The 18364-nt window shown below is 36.4% G+C and overlaps 1 protein-coding gene across 1 annotated transcript in view; it reads left to right on the top strand.

The window, feature by feature from the left end:
- LOC133207387 (calcium-activated potassium channel subunit alpha-1a) overlaps positions 1–13197 on the top strand; it is a 258220-nt gene extending 245023 nt beyond the window's left edge. Inside the window, exons 27-31 of the mRNA XM_061344253.1 lie at positions 929–1123; positions 2548–2666; positions 4438–4662; positions 6701–6729; positions 12546–13197. Coding sequence (XP_061200237.1) covers positions 929–1123; positions 2548–2666; positions 4438–4662; positions 6701–6729; positions 12546–12700 — 723 coding nt within the window. The 3' untranslated portion in view covers positions 12701–13197. The remainder of the gene's footprint in view (positions 1–928; positions 1124–2547; positions 2667–4437; positions 4663–6700; positions 6730–12545) is intronic.
- Positions 13198–18364: the final 5167 nt, after the last annotated feature.

Below are 18364 nucleotides of genomic sequence, written 5' to 3'. Positions count from 1 at the left end.
GCTTGCAAGCTTCTGAAAACAGACATTAGTGACACTGTAAGTGATGGTGTCTCCTTTTTTTGTTCATTTTTGAATGAGCAACAACAAAAAAAGAGGTATTTTTTGCCCAGTACATTACATTGCAGATATCTGAGTATCTCTGAACTATACCAGTATACTTTTAAGTGAACTTGAAAGTCATTCATCTGGCATTAAATTAATATTTAAAATACCCATTGTTTGCATGACAGACCAGCAATGCTACAGATGCTGGCAAAATGTCAGTGTGGAGTAAATCTTCCCTAATAAACCACACTTACCCTATACCCTAGAGTTTTTTAAAAGGACCACCAGGATCCCAGACTCATCGTACATGTATCTGGGATGAACTCAAGATGTTTAATTGATACATGCTTATGTCTGAACACTGTCAAGTCTCGTAATAAGATGTTTAGTACAATACATTGTTAGACTGCTAGAGTCCAGCCACAGTAATAAGTAATGACATTTGCAGCACAAAGGCAGCTCCCCAACGAATTGGTGACAAGAGTAAAAAGGCAATCTAGTCTGTGTAAGCTTTAAATGTGGTCTGAATTTTACAATTACATGTCCTAAAGCCCATTATTAGACATGAAGGCAATGAGAAGGAAAGCAGTCATTGCATCACTACTAACACCAATTATAAGAAACATAAATCATTCAAATTTTTGTACTTTAATAAAAATCAGCCTGAATTGGTGTTTAAAAGGAAGGACCTAGTATAGGAGCCTAATGGGATAGAAGAAAATAGAGTAATTGGAGTCTGCTGTCTTTTCACTTTCTGTATAAAATTATTTGAAGAGACAGCCAAGAACTTTAAACAGCAGAAACACAGAAAAGTTGTAATTTGGATGTCTTCAGTTGTGACTTTAATGGTGTTTGCTTAAAGAGCTTTCTTTTATCTCTGCAGACATACTTCAATGACAATATCCTCACACTGATACGGACATTGGTAACAGGAGGAGCCACACCAGAGCTGGAAGCACTGATTGCTGAGGAAAATGCATTGAGAGGAGGTTACAGCACGCCCCAGACACTTGCGAACAGGGACAGGTGTCGAGTTGCTCAGTTGGCTTTGTATGATGGGCCGTTTGCAGACCTAGGGGTAAGATCACAAGGGAAATGTAGGACCAAGGCTGGTCTGCAATTTATTTGTTTTCTCTCAAACTGAATTAAGAATCTATCTTAATTAGTGTATGATTTCTATTATTTAATTTAATAGAGCCCAGCTTTGATCTTATGCTTTTTGAGAAGCTATATGACTTCCGAGACTCCTTGCCTGGATATTTCCTGCAGAAAATCCTGTGGCTCTTAGCTGTCAGCTAGTAATAGATGAGCTGACTTAGAACAGAATCATATAGAATCTTATGACTTAGATGATGTAACCATTCTAACAGTAATCTATTGTAAACATGAACAATATCAATACCTTTGTTGAGTTTTGTTGAATTTCTGGACGAAGCAGCATTCTTGCAAAATCCTGTATTTTTTTTTTGTATATTTACTCCATTATCCTAAGGATGAAATAAAAGAAAAAAAAAACACAAACGCAAAATAAACCAATAAACAAACCATCTTTAAAAAAGAGTGCATTGGCATAAAGAGGTATGTAGAAATGTTTTCTAGACCAAATCTTGTAATCTTGAGTCAAATCCCAAAGCAGTCACTTCACTTTGATGGTGATGCAGGATTTGATATTTCTTAAATTAACCTTCTGTTCACAGTTTCTGTTAAAAATGGAGTGACCTTCTTCATAGAAATGACAGGAAATCCCAGTTTAAGGATTAAGGGTGAAGAGGATACACAGAAGTAAATAGCCTTTCAATTCATGTAGAAGTCCATTCATAACTGAGACTAACAGCTCATCAGAACACTTGGGCAGCAGTGTTATGTTTTCACAAATAAAGCAAGCAATACCAGTCCTTCAAATGCTGTTTTGCCAGGGCCTCAATTGCACTACATTGGTGAAGGCAGAATGCAGTAACACTTATTACTACTTAAGAATCAATATTTTAAATATACAAACTATGAAATCTAATTTTTTTTCTAATAAAAATATCTTAGGCTGTGAAATATGACATACATTTCATTATTTCTGTTGTGCTCCCCAACAAATTTATTTATCTAGGTGACAGTATGGCTACTACCAAAAAAGGGTCAAAAATACTAAAAAAATCTTAATACCACATTTAATGTAATTTGTAGAATATGCATTGTTTGGTACCAAAGCTTGTATTTCCAGCCTAAAGCAAACCACTCACTCTTCCCAATTTACGGTCATTTCATGGACCAAGGATCTCCAAAATAATAACTTTACATCATTGCTTATTTGAAATAAAACATTTTAGATTACTCATTTTCTTGAGTAAAAGATCCTCATTTGTGACAAACCGCAGACTGACTATACATTGTCCTTTTTGTACAGGCTTATACTGAAAATCTTGCTCCCTGGGATTGTGTTAACAAAGAAAAATGAAAAAAAAAAATCAGTGTTGTTCTCTTTTTCTTCCTCTCCTTGTTTTCTCCTAGGATGGAGGTTGTTATGGAGATCTATTTTGTAAAGCATTGAAAACATACAATATGCTTTGCTTTGGGATTTATCGATTAAGGGATGCACATCTAAGCACTCCCAGCCAATGCACTAAACGGTAAGTCTAGTCTTTCAGAACATCTCCGCTTCACTGTTCTTCAGTCTTCGAGTGAGGAAGATCCCAGTGCCTGTAATAAATCTGAAAACGAGCTTTCTCTATTTTTTACATAACTTTGCCACAAAAGCAAACTCTTTGAGGACTTAATGATGACTCCTCAACTGAGCTTAAGAGCTCAGTTTAAGCTTAACCCAGCTTTAGGCTGGCTGTCATAGCATATGTTTTCAGCTAATTTTAACAAAAAAAATTTAAAGCAAATTTTCAGAACATCTATCTCTCTTTCTTGTTTGATTTATGATGCTATGCACTGCTTGCGTAGAAGGAAAGGACTTCAGTTTGCTTATCTAATCAGCTGTAAGTTACTGGATAATAGTTTAGATTCTAGTAGCTAGATTTTCTTTTTTTCAAATGCTCAAAAAATACTCCCGTGGGTTTCCCCTTGGTACTATCTGTATCTGACCATCATTTCTTCCAGTAAATGGAAACCTTTCTCTTGCTAGGCTGCATTTTCACTTCGGTAGCACCAAGGCTGACCTCAGTGCTTTTAATAGAGCAGACACATTTGCATCTGTCGGACTGGAGGCTATTTAGCAGCTTACTTGAAATGTGTCTTAATTAAGTGCTCCCTAGAAATACACACGCAGACCCATACCAGAACTATTGCAAATCTACCATCTGTTGCTGTTTCATTCTCTACAATTATGGGGTGAACATGGCAATAAACAACCCTGCAGCCTACCAGATCAGTTTCTTCTGTAAGGATTTGGACAAATTGGGTAGAAGAAATTATTTTCAGGTTAGATTTACACTCTACTTGCTATATTTGGGATTATTTGTTGGATAAGTAAGTGACTTCTGTCCCTGAGGCAGCTAAGCAGATTTCTTACTAGCACTGAATTAATTTGAAGAGAAGTTGTGAGCTTTGTGATCAATTTTTACTCATTTCTTGATGGGACAGAAAGTGCCCATTGGCTTGCTCAAATATGTTCTTCACATGCATGAAAAGATTTAGCAGCAGGGTCCATAAGCCCTTCTTACCCTCAAAAGGAGTTAGTTGGAGGTGGAGATTCTTGAAATAGATGGCTTTTTTCGATGCTTGGCAATACTTAACACTGCTAGATTCTTGGATGTATAGATTTCTCTTAATAAGTGCTTTTTGAGGTCATGAATGTACATGTTGAATGAATGAACAAAATTAATCTTACTGCAAATATTCTGATATATTTTACTTGGTTTATATACAGTCACAATCCAAACAAATAATTATATCCTTTGCTCTACTGTCATTATTTATTTATTAAATATCTAGTAAATATATATTTAAATATAACTGCATCCCTGCCTTTCAGCCATTCTTTTAAATACCATTGCTGGTGGATATGTTACTGGTTTTTTTGTCAATATGCAAATCTGTTTGCTACAGTCATCGCATTATGGTGCAATTAGTGAAAGGAGCGTGATTTGTATGGTGTAATGAAAAATCATGACATGATTCACCTGAAGAAAGAATATAGTACTTAGGCAGTATGTCTGTGCAACAGAAAGCATACAAAAAGAGGCATTTGGCATAAAAAGGTCCTAAATAATAATGAGTATTGTGTGAACTGAAATTAGGTACACACTGAAGGAAACAGAAATGCAAAAATCTATGTAAATGTTCTTGAGATAACTTTAGAAGAATTTTTTGTTAGTACAAATCTAAATGAGTTTTCTCTCTTTTTTTTCTTTCTTTCTTTTGTCTTTCTTTTTGTCTTTCTTCCTTTCTTTACAGTTACGTTATCACAAATCCGCCATATGAATTTGAGCTTGTGCCGACAGACTTGATCTTCTGTTTGATGCAATTTGACCACAATGCTGGCCAGTCTCGGGCCAGTCTTTCTCATTCCTCCCATTCCTCCTATTCTTCCAGCAAGAAGAGCTCATCAGTTCACTCCATCCCATCAACAGCAAACCGACCGAATCGCACCAAGACCAGAGATTCACGGGAAAAACAGAAGTATGTGCAGGAAGATAGACTTTGATACGTGTACCTGCTCCCACTGTGTGTGAAACTTGCATTCACCACCCATTCTCCCCAGTTAATGTTTCCAGCAGTAATGTTCCCCATTTTCCCATGGAGTTCTCCCCTTTTTGTACACATATTTTGCATATGTATGACAGTGTGCATGTGATTGTCATTTTTATTTCACCACCATAAAACCCTTAAGCACAACAGCAACAAAGCAGACGGACCAAAAGTTATTTATGATGCTAGGGGAGAAAAAAATTTCTAAACCCATAGGCACACTGAAAACATAAATAACTCACTGCAGTTACTCTACATATGAGAAAATAGAGTGTATTTAACATGAATACTTGCTCTTGATGTCAGAATCACACAAAGAAAGTAATCTAGTGCAGAAGTGTTGATGTATGTTTCAGCAGGTTTTTTTATATTCATATTTACAGGAGTCGCTAAATTTATTTGAAGCTTTTAAAACTAACCTATTGGGAAAAGAAAAATCCCGACTGATTTTTCACTCTTAAAGCTTATATTTTATAGGGCTTACACTCATATAGATAATTGCTACGCACCTGCTTTATACCGAAGCAACATCAGGGACTTTTCTGCTTATTTAAGGACTTTCTCTAAAATAGTAGCCTTTTTGGAGATAGTGTCTTTTCCCTTTAACACTGAAATTGTCTGGGCATGAAGTTGTAAAACTCCAATGGTTTAATTTAAGCTTAGAAAGAATCTAATTGCATATTAAATTATTATTCTGTCTATTTATACTGCCACATGAATAGCTATATTTTCTTTCACTTTTGACATTTGGGATAAAAAGCCATATGTATCATAAATATTGGATGTAAGTCATTAAAAACTGCCTTCCTGGGACTTCTACGTCTTTAAAAGGTGAATTAGTCACCTTATGTACAGAATAAATAATGTTCAGAAAAGAGCAAGCATTTTTCTATGCTTAAGTATCAGATCTCAAGTGACTTTGTTCCTTTCCCCAGATGGTAGCTTAACTTTTCCATGATAGAATAGTGGTATAAATCTTCCAACAAGAGTCCTAATATGTGAAGAACCTCTAGAAATCCTGCTCTGTGTTCTAGCTAGTTCTTTTCAACAGGTGCATGCCAGTATGGAGGAAGACAGGGAAGACAACCGAGTGCCTTTAAGGTCTTTTCCATTTGGGAAGAAAAATCGCTGTGCCCTCGCAAAGCAAGTGGGCTGGGGTGGCAATATTCACTGTGCTGAGGCATCATGTTCTAAACACTTGCTAGAATTTGGTTCTTGCAGATTCTCATCAATGACACACCTAGACAAACAAAAACTGTGGCAGCGAATTAAATACAATAGTGAACTGGAACCTATTCTAGATAATCATAGAAATGATACTTCAAGCTCGGTTTTTGAATTTCAAATGCCAACCTTCTGAAATACAGAACTACATCTAGCTGGTATGAAGAGTTTCCCAGGGTAGGGAGGCAAGAAGCACATGCCACCTTCCCTGGCTACCCAGCAAGAAAGCATGCAGACAGGGAATAAATACTTGGATGTGGAAATGATTAGCATTTTAACTGCCAACCCAGACAAGGTGCTTTTATGGTTAGTGTTGTTTTCTACCCTTCCCTTCCCAAGCATGATAATTCTGAAGATTTGCTTGCTGTGTGAATTGACAATGAAGCCAAGCACTTTTACTGACAAAACCTGGAACCATATTAAGTGGGCTGCAGAGAGTACCACTGTGCAGTGTTAAGCATAATGATTGGAATACAGTACATATGTGTATGTGCATTTAAATGCAGCTGTATCTCCTATCAATGAACTACATTGCAAATTATGGATGCTCCCCCACAAATGAGTCTACTACAGTTGCTCTTCACCCTAAAGACAAATTCATGTATTTCTTTTCTCGAAGAAAGTTATCATATTTTGCCCTAAGAATATTTATTACTACAAGGATGTGCCAGTTAAAGTGCTCAACAGGAAATATGACAGTTTAAAAGCATTGTAAAACTTACATAGCTTACTTCTTTTTCTAAAGTGCAACAAGGATGAATAGAATGGGCCAAGGTATGACAATTAATGGTTCTGCATGACCTAGCAACTGCTGTGGGTTTCCTTCTATAACTTTGTCCTTGTGAAAACTTGTGAAATTAAAAAAAAAAAAATAGTTACAAACTTTATTCAGTTATTGGTTGGTTTGTTTGTTTGTTTGTTTTGTTGGTTTTCTTTTGCTCTTTTTTTCCCTCCAATCCAGAAGTAAAACTGGCTGCTGCTGCTGCTGCTGCTGTTGCTCAACCCTGTTTTATTTTTTTATCCTCTCATCTGCTTGCCTTTCTAATTGCACGTGTCCTCTTGTGAACACCCAGGTTCCTGCTCAATGAAGATGCCTACCCTAATACAGACATAATTATTTCCCATTCCTCATTCCAATTCCTTTCCTCCCTTCCCTCTTTACTCCCCTGTCCCCCGTGTACATTCATGAGCATCTTTTTATGTTGGCAATATTGACTGAAGATAGTCAAGAGCAGTTATGCATTTTGGAAGAATGTTAATGGCTTTGACACCAAAATGCTTTTCCATTAATGTTTTATCTGTTTTCCATTTAGCAGAAGGAGGAAGGGTGTTAATATGAAGCCACTTGTCACACACTATGTAATGATTTTATCCAAATAAATAGTATTTCTATAACTGTGCAGCTCAAACAGAAAAAATATTAACAGTGTACATTAGAGAAGCAACTTGTCTACTTTGTAAGCAATAGAAAGGGGATATCTAATATGGATGCAAATCTTAATTCTTAAAGTCATGTTAAATTCTGATTCTCCTGTCTTCTGCCCTAAAAGTCAGAATTCTTAGTTATACAATGTGCAACTCTATAACTTTTTAGTTATACAATGTGCAATTTCACTGCTAACTACATTAAATTGATCAAATAATTAATTACTGTGATGAAAACCTCCTGATATGGATATACTAATCAAATTGGGAGGTTGGATATTACAAGTAGAAGAATCAAATATGTTATGAGGAATCAACTAAATCAGCTATGTTATATTGTTTTGGTTTTTTTTAACATTAAAAAGTCACAGGAAATCTCCAATTTGTTCGGAAACCTATGCCAAGTCAAACATTCATTTGTTTTTGGAAGTATAAAAGCAGCGTCAAGAGATAATATTTTAGAGCTTTGAAAGGAGGCGCTGCTACTTACAGTAGTCCCAGCATGGTTTTGACAGTAGAAATTAGGTTCTTAGTAACTTTTTAATCTGGGTGTTGACACAAAACTCTGTCTAGAAAGACTTAAGGTTCTTGGCATGGGTTGCCACTGGCCTAAAGTGGCAGAATCAGGCCTTTTCCAGTGAAATTTCCATTATTATAAATTTTGCTAGTCTAAAAAAATATTAAAAAAAAATCACCAAGAGCAAGTAAAAAATAGCATGTTTGTCCCCAAAATCTAGTTGCCTTGGAGCAAAACAAAGACCTTCACAGAAAGTTAGGATAGTTCCTTCTCTCTTTCCCTGCAAATTACTTACTGCCTGCTACACGTAAAATACACATCTAGCAACAAAGAATTGCTGAGTGGGTGATGGAGAAACTTTCATTACTTTTTTCTCATATAGGAAGGAATTGCATGGGAGAATTTTCAGCTTAGCTGAAACAAGCTACCTATGTGGAGAGGGGGAGGCACACAAACACATACAGACTCGTTTGCAAGTGCAAGTGTCACAAAAGAAAAAAAATGAATGCTTAAAACAATTGTAAACAGGGATTATGGTGAGAATACAGATTAAGTAAAATCCTCATGGCATGTATGTTGCTAGTACTTTCTTCACCTCTGCTCAGAAGAGAGGGTGTTTCACAGTGGCATGTATTAAAGTATGATTACTTGGTCCAGAATTGTGATAGAAATTTTAAAGCATCAAAACAGCAGATCTGTTAGAAAGAACTGCTAGAGTCTTATGCAACTTGAAGAAGTCTGTATTTTGATCATTTTAATTTATTTATATCTTTTTATGCTGCAGGGAACAGTCTTACACAAGATGCTAATTGTGTAAGTGTAATAAAAGCTTGAAGCCTTTAGCACCTTCATTGCTTATTGCAAACATAGGTGTTTGAGAGGAAAGTAAATGTTTTCTGCTTTCTGATACATTAAGTTACTTAGCTGTTCCAACATCTTTCTGATGATGCTGTCAAAACCACACCCATCAGATACTATGCATATTCTCACTATAATTTAGAAACTTATCAGGTAAGGATCCATATGTATGTATGCTAAGAGGGAGAGAAACAGACTGAACATGACAGAGAGAAAAAAAGTTGGTAAATATAAGAATATTTAAGGACTTGAAAAAGGGTTTTCTGAACTGATTTAAAGGAAAGAGTAGGTAGTTTGTTTAAGATATATAGGAGTCCATGCAAAGACTTTGGAAGACATGTCAAAGTCAGACTGTAAGCATAAGAAAAAAGACCGAGAAGTCTGCAAGGGATTCACAAAGGGCATTTAGTAAATGGCAGGAGAATATCATAGTGACCAAGAGTAAAGATGAGGAGTGTAAAACTCATATTTCAAAGGTAAGTATAGATGTCGGTGATCTTTCATAGGAGAGTCATCATAATGTGGTCAAAGACAATTTTAACAGCAGAAAAGGAACAGGAAAGGTATAAAGCTGGGTCCAAGCATTTGATGCTGGAGATGCTAATGCCTGGATCAAGGTTTTCAGCACTGTTAAAAAAAAATCAAAAAAACCCAAACCAAAACAACAACAACAACAAAAAACAAACCCAAAACTCAACCACCAAAAGAAATTTGAATCTACCAGTTTCTGCATTTATTATTTGTCTGTATTACTTGCCAGGTAAAGGCATAAAGAGACCTAATGGTGTCTTTTTAAAGATCAGCTCCCTGGATATGAGTTTCATTGTAAAGATTAACATTCACATAATTGCCTTGTTTTGAAAATTGCAGGGAAAAGTGCTTTTACACTAGCTGCTGAGAAACGGGGCAGTTCTGATCCTTAACACTCACACAGTTCTCCCTTTCTTGTTATGAGATTGAATTAACTTTCACCAAGTTCTGTTTGTAAGGAAAGTTTCTGCACCATGTGTTAAAAGAAAAAAGGTAGAGATAAAAGTTCACAGTGCTTAACTTGCCTCAAAATCATTTTAAACACAAAACATTAGAAAACTGTTAGTTTGAAATTGTTTATATGATCTTGCAAGGCTTTTAAAACATGATAACCATCACACTTTACACCTCTCTGAAAGGTTAGTTTAATCGTAGATCACATAAAATTGGTTTCCTCAAATGCATAATGGCTCATGTGTCACACTTGAACTAAATGGTTTTTAAAATGGAACTGAAATTATTTTGATGTGTACACATTCCCAGATTATTTTTTTTCCCTACAACCTCTCTTAAACCAGCCCCCATCAGGAACCATTCCCTTAAAGTCTCATTAATAATTCAGATGTTCTGATTACTTTAAAAGATCTATGGAACTGAGGCGCTGCTTTTTTTTTTTTGCCTTTTTTTTTTTTTTTTTTTTTGCTGCTTGACAAAAAGATAAATGAATGTAGAAAGAAGCAGTAGGAGTCTGGCAAGCTGTAGATCATCTCTGAACAGATTGTAACTTTATCATTCTGTCAAGAAGAATAATTTAAAGCACTTAATCAGTTAGCTTCAGTGTGCAGGATGTAACATTATGAATTCCTATCGTCCAATCTGTTCAAATCAAAGGGAACTTAATTATAATAGGTAAAGGAGACTGAGAGAGAGAGAGAGAGAGAGTGAGATAGGAGGCTGAATATTGCTCAGACTCGGGAAACTTTAAGGGAGCAGGGAAATATTTAGCCTGATCGTAAATGAGTGGGATGTAAAATACATTTTAGAAAATCACAAGAAAAATAATACAGTAGTTTTGTTTTATTTCAGTAATAAGCCACTAGAAATTGATACAATTCATTTTTTAATTCAATTTTTTTTTTATTTTTTATTTTTTAAAACTTTTATAAGCACAGGTAACAAATATATATTGAAAAAATATAAAAGAAGTATTAAACGCCCACAAGTTTAGGATTTGTTTTTGGGAAGTGAGGGTGTTATATGTAGATGCTTCAGATCCGTATCAGGTATAAGTGGTAAAATTTCATATGCACAAAAATTACTGAGAAGTTAAGGAATTCTGGAAATCAATACACTTGTTTAGAGGCCCTAACTTTGAAGCTAGCTGTTTCTTTTTGTGCATTTATGCCAGGTTATTTGTCCTTTATTCTCCCTAGTCTTCCAGTTTATATTCTTGGCTTCACCTTGTGAGCTTTTGTGCTTGATCCTTGGGTTTCCAAGGTAGATTTCGCTTTGCTTAGTTTACTCATTTATTTATTTAAAAAGGGCACTATTTCTACTCCTGCCCAGATTCAAGCCCAGATACAGCAGCATTTTGGGGTCAGCAAAAGCAGCATTTTTTATTATGTACGTGAGACACTGAAGCTTATGAAGCATTTTGGATCCCCCCACTGGGTAGTGCATTAGTAGGAGTGCATACATGTAAGTGGTGCATACATGAGTAGTAGTGCATACATGTAACAGCAGCAGCTCTGACGTGATAAGCCTTTCATGTGATAATGAAAACACACCAGCTGTAGGACCGCACCTGCAGAACCATTTCTGCCCACTTGCCTCTGGAATACAGGGAATGACAGTGAGAATGGAGACCCCTATTCACAAATGCTTGTCAAAGCACAAGCAGCTAATGGCCATAAGCCACCCTGAGACCTAGACTCTCTAATTCTGAATAGTACTATCTTGTAAAGTTTCCCAACTGTAATTAAGAAATCACAGCAGTAATTGCTCTTTAAAGGGTTTAAGAAAATTATTTTAATTCTTTTTTTCTTTTGTGAATTTTATGAAGTTTTTGTCCACATCTGCGTATGAACACAATATAGTGGTCGCAATGATAAGTAGCTAGGAAATGGCTGCAGTGCCACAGCCTCTCAGCACCCTCACTCATTCCCACTTTGTTCACAGCCCATCTTCAATCAGTTCCATAAAATTCTTCATGGAAAAAGACACTGCCCAAAGATATAAAAGGAACAGCTTCCTCTCCAATCTTCTTTTAAGATCTTACTTCCTCTGCCTTGCTGTCACATATTGTAACCAACTCATTCAGGATTACTCTTGAGCCCCACATCTATAGCATCAGGTGTGCTCCATACCACTTCACAAACAGGAGATTGCAGCAGTGCCCAAGCAGCCAGGTTGCTAAGTTGCAATATAATGGCCGTCCCATGCAGGAAGGCTGCCATTGGGCAGCATGAATGAAAGCCCTATTTATTCTAGGACCAACTTTCATAGGAGATTCTTTATGTTCTCCTGATCGATTTCTTAGCCAGGGTAGTGACCACCCCAAGGCTGAAATGGTTCAGAGTAGCCTCTGACTCTTCAGGTGCTCCTCTGTATATGGACCCCCATGCTTTTTTCTGCATTCCCCTTATCCCATCTGCTCTCCCTGGCTTCTTAGTTTAGCCCTTTATTTGTATCATTTTTTTCAATAAATGAATCAGAGGATGTTCACCTGAGCATAAAAAAACAAAAGCTCTCTTACATTCAACAAACACACTATCATATTGAAGTTTTCTTTAGCTTCTACTATTAAATCTGCAAACATGACATCATTTCATAAAAAGCATTTTCAGAGGTATTAATCTAATGCACTGTACTGCTAGTAATTAGTCACAGTCACCTTCTATTGATCACCTTTTCTCTGTAAACTTTACTGACTGCTCCCCCTCTGGTTTTTGTTTTTCAAATGTTTATGTGTTTATGTGCGTCACTAACTAAAACTCTCATTTTCCCTCCTTATTCTGTCTCTACCCGTTTTGCTCCTTAGCAGAAAAGAAATGGTTTACAGATGAGCCGGATAATGCCTATCCCAGAAACATTCAAATCAAGCCCATGAGCACTCACATGGCCAATCAGATCAATCAATATAAATCGACAAGCAGCTTGATACCACCAATCAGAGAAGTTGAAGATGAATGTTGACTCCTTCGAGGACAGAACTATTTTTTTAAAGCCTGACAAACTTCATGAATGGTGATGTGACATTTATTCCTCTTACATGCTGAACAACTGGTGGAGAAGAAGGGCAAGCTTAATGGGAAAATAAAAAGTAGACAGATGATTGTTTGTCTGCCTTTAATATTGCTTCCACGTATTTTGGAAACTATTTCATTTATAAATGAACATAATCAAAACTAGTCATGTATAGCCTCTAGCATTTTAAATTATTTTTATTTATTAGAAAAAATATATTTTTCTTTTTTTTTCATCATCAAGTATATTCCCTTATAAAAACCTGCATATGTGGCCAGACTCCTAAGAATTTAAAAAAACAAACCTCGATCTTTGGCTTAAAGGAGAATGATGGTCACAGTTATAAGGACATGTAATTAAGGGAGAAAAATGATATATTTACAAGAAGAAAAAAAAAAAAGGTCCAACTTGTATTTTAGTAAATCAAAAGAAAAAAAGAAAAAAAAAACAGTTCACCAAAATGTTTCTTTACTGGAGGATGTGTATTTCGTTCAGCATTGACACCAGCTCTTAATAAACTGAACTTATTTATTTTCAAAGTTGAAAGTCATATTTTTGTACATGTAACATTCTGAAATATTCTTTGTTTTATTACCATGTACAGCTCATCTTAATTGCCAGTTATGTTAAGGTTCAATAACCCCACACAGACACACTGTGCCCCGCTCCCACACTACAGACAGAAATCCAGCATCCTCAGTAACTTCCTGCAACACTAGCTTAGTGAATATCACTACTCTAAACTGAGTGCCATATAGATCATGTGTTCATAGGCAGCACTTTCTATAAATGGCAAATCTGGCAATTCCACTCCACTTCCCATTAGCCATCAGCTGCTGCTAATTTCCAGAAGTCAGGCTTGGCAATTCCTCTTCTTTTGCCATGTATTACAGTGCTTTAAACCAGAGTGCATAAATAGCACATGAAATCATAAGTTATAAACCTTCACATCTACTATCTTTTGCTGCTTCCTTACTTCAGAAGCGCAGCTGGCCTTGCATCAATTATGTTTATTTAATTGGTTCAGATTCTTCCTGATATGTATGAATGTTTATCTCCAGATCTTTGCACTTTGGTGATAGCTCATACCTTGGTAAAAGGCACACTGAATCTCCTTTTGGTTTAGCCTCAGCTCTCTAATCTCACAACATGCTGTTCTCAATTCCTGAACCAAGTAACTTCTTATTTTAGAAGTTGCTTTGTGTTTGGTTTATTTATTTATTTATTTATTTCCTTTGCTGGGACACCACACATAAAGTACAGTAATAACCAAATCAAGATAAAGTTAATGAATGTATTTATTATGATAACCTACAAAAGGCCTTTGATGGGTGCCTTTTGTGTCAGCAGTTTCACAAAGTTGTCAACAATCTTTATAGCCATCAGACAAAAGTGTTTCATATCTGTGCTGCAGTATCTATCCACCCAAGCATTTGCTGTTTTAAATGATTTAGTAACTCTCTCTGCCTCAAATTAGCAACATCTAACACAGTTGTGTGACCAAAAAAAAACCCCAAAACCAACACACACACACAAAAAAGGCTGTGCTAATAAGGATTAAACCAAAACCACAGTCATCAGGAAAGACTTCAGGTTTTCATTGTGCAAGGTAACTTTAGGCTTTGTAATTTTGCAGAATTGTTAAACACCACAATAAAACATATTATCATTAGAGAAATATCGGTGAATCAAATACAGAGCAGATCAATTTACTGTCAAAACAATGATGTCCACTATATAATCCAACATTTAGGCTAAACTATCTCAGCTTTAATGTTTGTCCACTGGCTGCAGTACAAATATAACCATACTAACAAACACCTAATAGACTTTTTATTCTGGAGTGACTTCTTGGACTGTGATTACTTTGTTGTTATATTTTGTAGAATAGCAATTTAAAGACAATACAAGAATCGTTAATACACTAGCTGTAAAATTGGATTGTTTAATATATTTCACCCTCCTACAAAGTAACAAAATAATTTAAGCAGGCTTTTATTATTATTTAGACCATGTTTAACCCATTTCACAGTCCTCAAAATAGAAGATTATTCTGGTCAGTTCTTCTGATCTATGCTGCTTCAGCTACTGACACATTATAATCTACATGCAGATTCTGTGTTGGGTCATGTTAAGCCTTTATTTTGAAGTCAGTGCTCCTTTTTCATTTATGAACTGCATTCATCTTATAACCAGAGTGAAAAAAGCTGGTCCTGAGTACAGAAAAATGTTTGAACTTCTTTGTGTCCAACTTCACCAAGCACATGTGAATTTTTAATTTTTTTCTTTTTTTTTTTCTTAGAAGACTAGTCTTTTGTTGTAGGGACATACATAAAACATTATATCTTATACTTTATCATATATGGTGCCATTTCTGCCCTCTTTTAGAAGGGAGCATTCACTGGATAAAACATACTAATGAAGCAAATACAACACCCCTAACTTAGCTAAGGTTTGTGTGTGTCTCTGTCCAGTTTAGCTGTCACACTCAAAAATATCACGCTGCCAACTGTACTTAAATATACCCATGCTTTTTTTAAATACACTCTTGCCTTCTCCCAGGGCAGATGGTTCTGTATGTAATGACAGAAAGACAGAACACCACCTGTAGAGAGCATGCAAGGCAGAGAGAAACTGGTACAGTTTACATTTCCCATTTCTAGAAAAGCTAAGAGCAATCAGTAATCTTTTCTTACCCCTCTTTCTGATGATCGAAGACAGAGGACTGACTTCTGGCGATTAGGTGGAGGATCATGCAGAAAACCTGTTGGAGATCATTCATGTTTATCTATTAAAGACTAAAATAGGGTCAGCAGCAGTATCTGGGTTTTGGATATATGAAGTTACACCAGGGCAAGTAGCTGGGAAAGTGGCCTAAGCAACAGCAGGCAGACCATGTGACAACTGATGTTAAATAAGTTTTTGATATTGATTGATAATTCTTATTTCTTTCTCAAAAAACAACTGGGGGGGTGGTGGTGGTGGAATTTCAGCTTTTTCATTAATTTTATACACAATTATTATAGGCTAAGCAGTTATTTTTATTAGCAACTCATGCATTGGATAAAATGTGTGTCTGTACTTGCATATATGCACGTCTACACATACATACACGTATGTGTGGATATAAACATGCTTGTATAAGTGTGTGTGGGGGCTGTATCTATTTGATACAGAGTCATCATGAGAAGGTGGTCATTTTTATTGGAGCAGGGGGTAGGTGAAGAAAGACACAAAGAAAAAGAAAATGTATGACGACTTACAGGAGAGCACAGGGAGGAATTGCACCTATGGTTTCCTCCTGGCTTGACCAAAAAGCAGCCATTCCAGTTAGCTACATTAGTGTTGCACTGAGAATACTCTACAGAACCCTTTCTTGCTGCTGAAGTAGGTGTGTGCTCCTGGTCCCCTCCTCACACCCATGAACCTGCTCCCTCACTGCCAGAAAGCCCGCTGCCTCTCTGTCTCATGGCTATTATTTTGTTTCCAGAAGCCCATGAGCGCTAAGATGAAAGGACAAAACTGTCCTCCAATGGGATGTTGTTTGCTTGGCAAGTGCCCAATACAGCAAAAGTTAAGGTATAAAGAAAATAAAATATTCAGAGACTAAATGAAATTTTTGAGGCCTTGAGGCCTCAATGTGACTGTCTTACTATGGCTTCTAAGATGTTACATATATAATGCATTTATTTAATGGGGGGGAAAAAAAAAGAGATATGCAAACATTTCCTTGTGACTTGCACACACTTTCTAAAACTGTCACCTCAATTTTAACAGCTGCTCTTCTTTTAAATCACCAGGAAGCGTATGTGGTGGGAAATAAAATTCCCTTCATCTAGTGCGCAACCAATTATACAGTGTTATAGGTTCATGGACAACATTGTTATTCTACCTGTAACTCAAAGGAACCTTGTAAGCCCTACTTGCCCCAAAGCCAGGAACATACATAGGGGCAGAGAAAGCGGGGGGGGGGGGGAGGGGGGTGAGAACGACACGACACAGACAAGTCCTCAAGCAAATGTAAGCACGTAGCTGTTTCCAGTTCATCTCTGGTGGGAAAGGCAGTGCTGCTTCATCAGGGTGAAGGTCATGAGGTTCAGGATAATTAGGATCCCAGGTAGCCTTATTAAGCCACACAGGTGTCTTGAAAGAGATGATAAGTCTTCAGCATCTTACAGGCTGTACAAGAAGTCAGGTTTAGCCATACTAAGATATTTTGTTCTCCTACTTTTGAATTCTATAGAAAATGACCACTCAATGACTCAGGCAGCATGGGTTGTAAAAGACTTAACTGGACTCAGCCAAATGTGGAAAGGGGGAAAAATAGTTTGCATACAATGTCCAAGAGACACTACAAAAATTTTGTCTATAGTCTTATTATAGATTGTTTGGTGGTGGTGGGCAAAGTTGTTGATTTTGTTGGAAGTTTTGGCCAGTGTAAGGAAGATATGCATTTCTTGACCTCTTAGAGTAGAAGGAGAATGTGTACTAGTGTGTTCTCATTCACAGAAGACTGATTTTGTTGGGATTTCTGTGTGCGTAAAGTACATCTAACACCTACTGCAATAACTGGATGCATAAACTAATGCATGACGATAAAAGCAATAATTTACAAATGGGCAATTATGCATCTTTCCACTTCTTGGTCACTCACTGGTGAATTTATAAACATGTTAGCAACTGCCCTGTTCTAGCTGATTCACATGGGCTCAAAGTTAGAGTAGAAGCTTAATTGGCTTTATCAAGAAGCAGATTTGTAAACACTTCTAGATCTCAATGCATTTGAAATGAACACATACTGAGGTCAGGGTGTTTGTGTTTGGTATTTTGTTTGTGAATTTCTTTGGCACCAAAATAAGTGTGTGTCTCACCTTTCATTTCTAGTTTTAAATGAGCTTAAACAAAATACCCAAGTATGTGAAAGGTGATGAGCAAGGCAAAGTAAACACAGAAATCCTTTCTCTGTGTTACAGTGGATTGGCCTGGGAATATCTGTCAAAAAGTCAGTGGCTGATGCATAGAAAAATTCAGGAGAAAGTTCTTTGAATTCCTTCGTTTGTTTTCCTCTCCCTGCCATCTGAACCACCAATATCCCCAAAATATGAAGAAGCACCTTTTGAATTCTAACTTTTTTTTTTTTTTTTCTTTTTAATTCTAAGGGTGTTTGAAAACTCCTAGTCTTAGGGGATATAGTTTTTGTAGTTTGTTTTGGTTTGAGTTTTTTTGTTTGTTTGTTTGGGGTTTTTTTTAATTTGTTATATATACACAGCAGTTTTCCTAATATTCAGTTAGCAAGCACAATATTCATAGTACTTTTGTATTAAGCAATACTAGTAGGTATGGGTATGGCCCCCTTCTGAAATAATCAAATGGAGCAGCTGTTCAGCTGTGGCCACTACCAAGGATGGTATGTAGGCTTACAGCACTGACAATTCTGCCCCAGCATTTATCAAAGCTATATTTATATAAGTAATATATCTATTCTGCACAGATATTCACTGAGGTAGAACATGCAGCCACTTTGAAACTGTATAGTCTGTATAATGTGCAGTAGTCTCTATAACCAAGTAAATTCCACTGAAGTTAATAGATAGGACTGCTGGTCTAATGTAT

Source organism: Neopsephotus bourkii, unplaced genomic scaffold (assembly GCF_033783945.1).
Source record: "Neopsephotus bourkii isolate Nb327-2 ecotype Australia unplaced genomic scaffold, CSIRO-AGI_Nbou_v1 NB_196, whole genome shotgun sequence".
Classification (NCBI taxonomy): Eukaryota; Metazoa; Chordata; class Aves; order Psittaciformes; family Psittacidae; genus Neopsephotus; species Neopsephotus bourkii.
The sequence above is the reverse complement of the archived record's forward strand: the minus strand, read 5'-3'. Positions and strand labels throughout refer to the sequence as shown.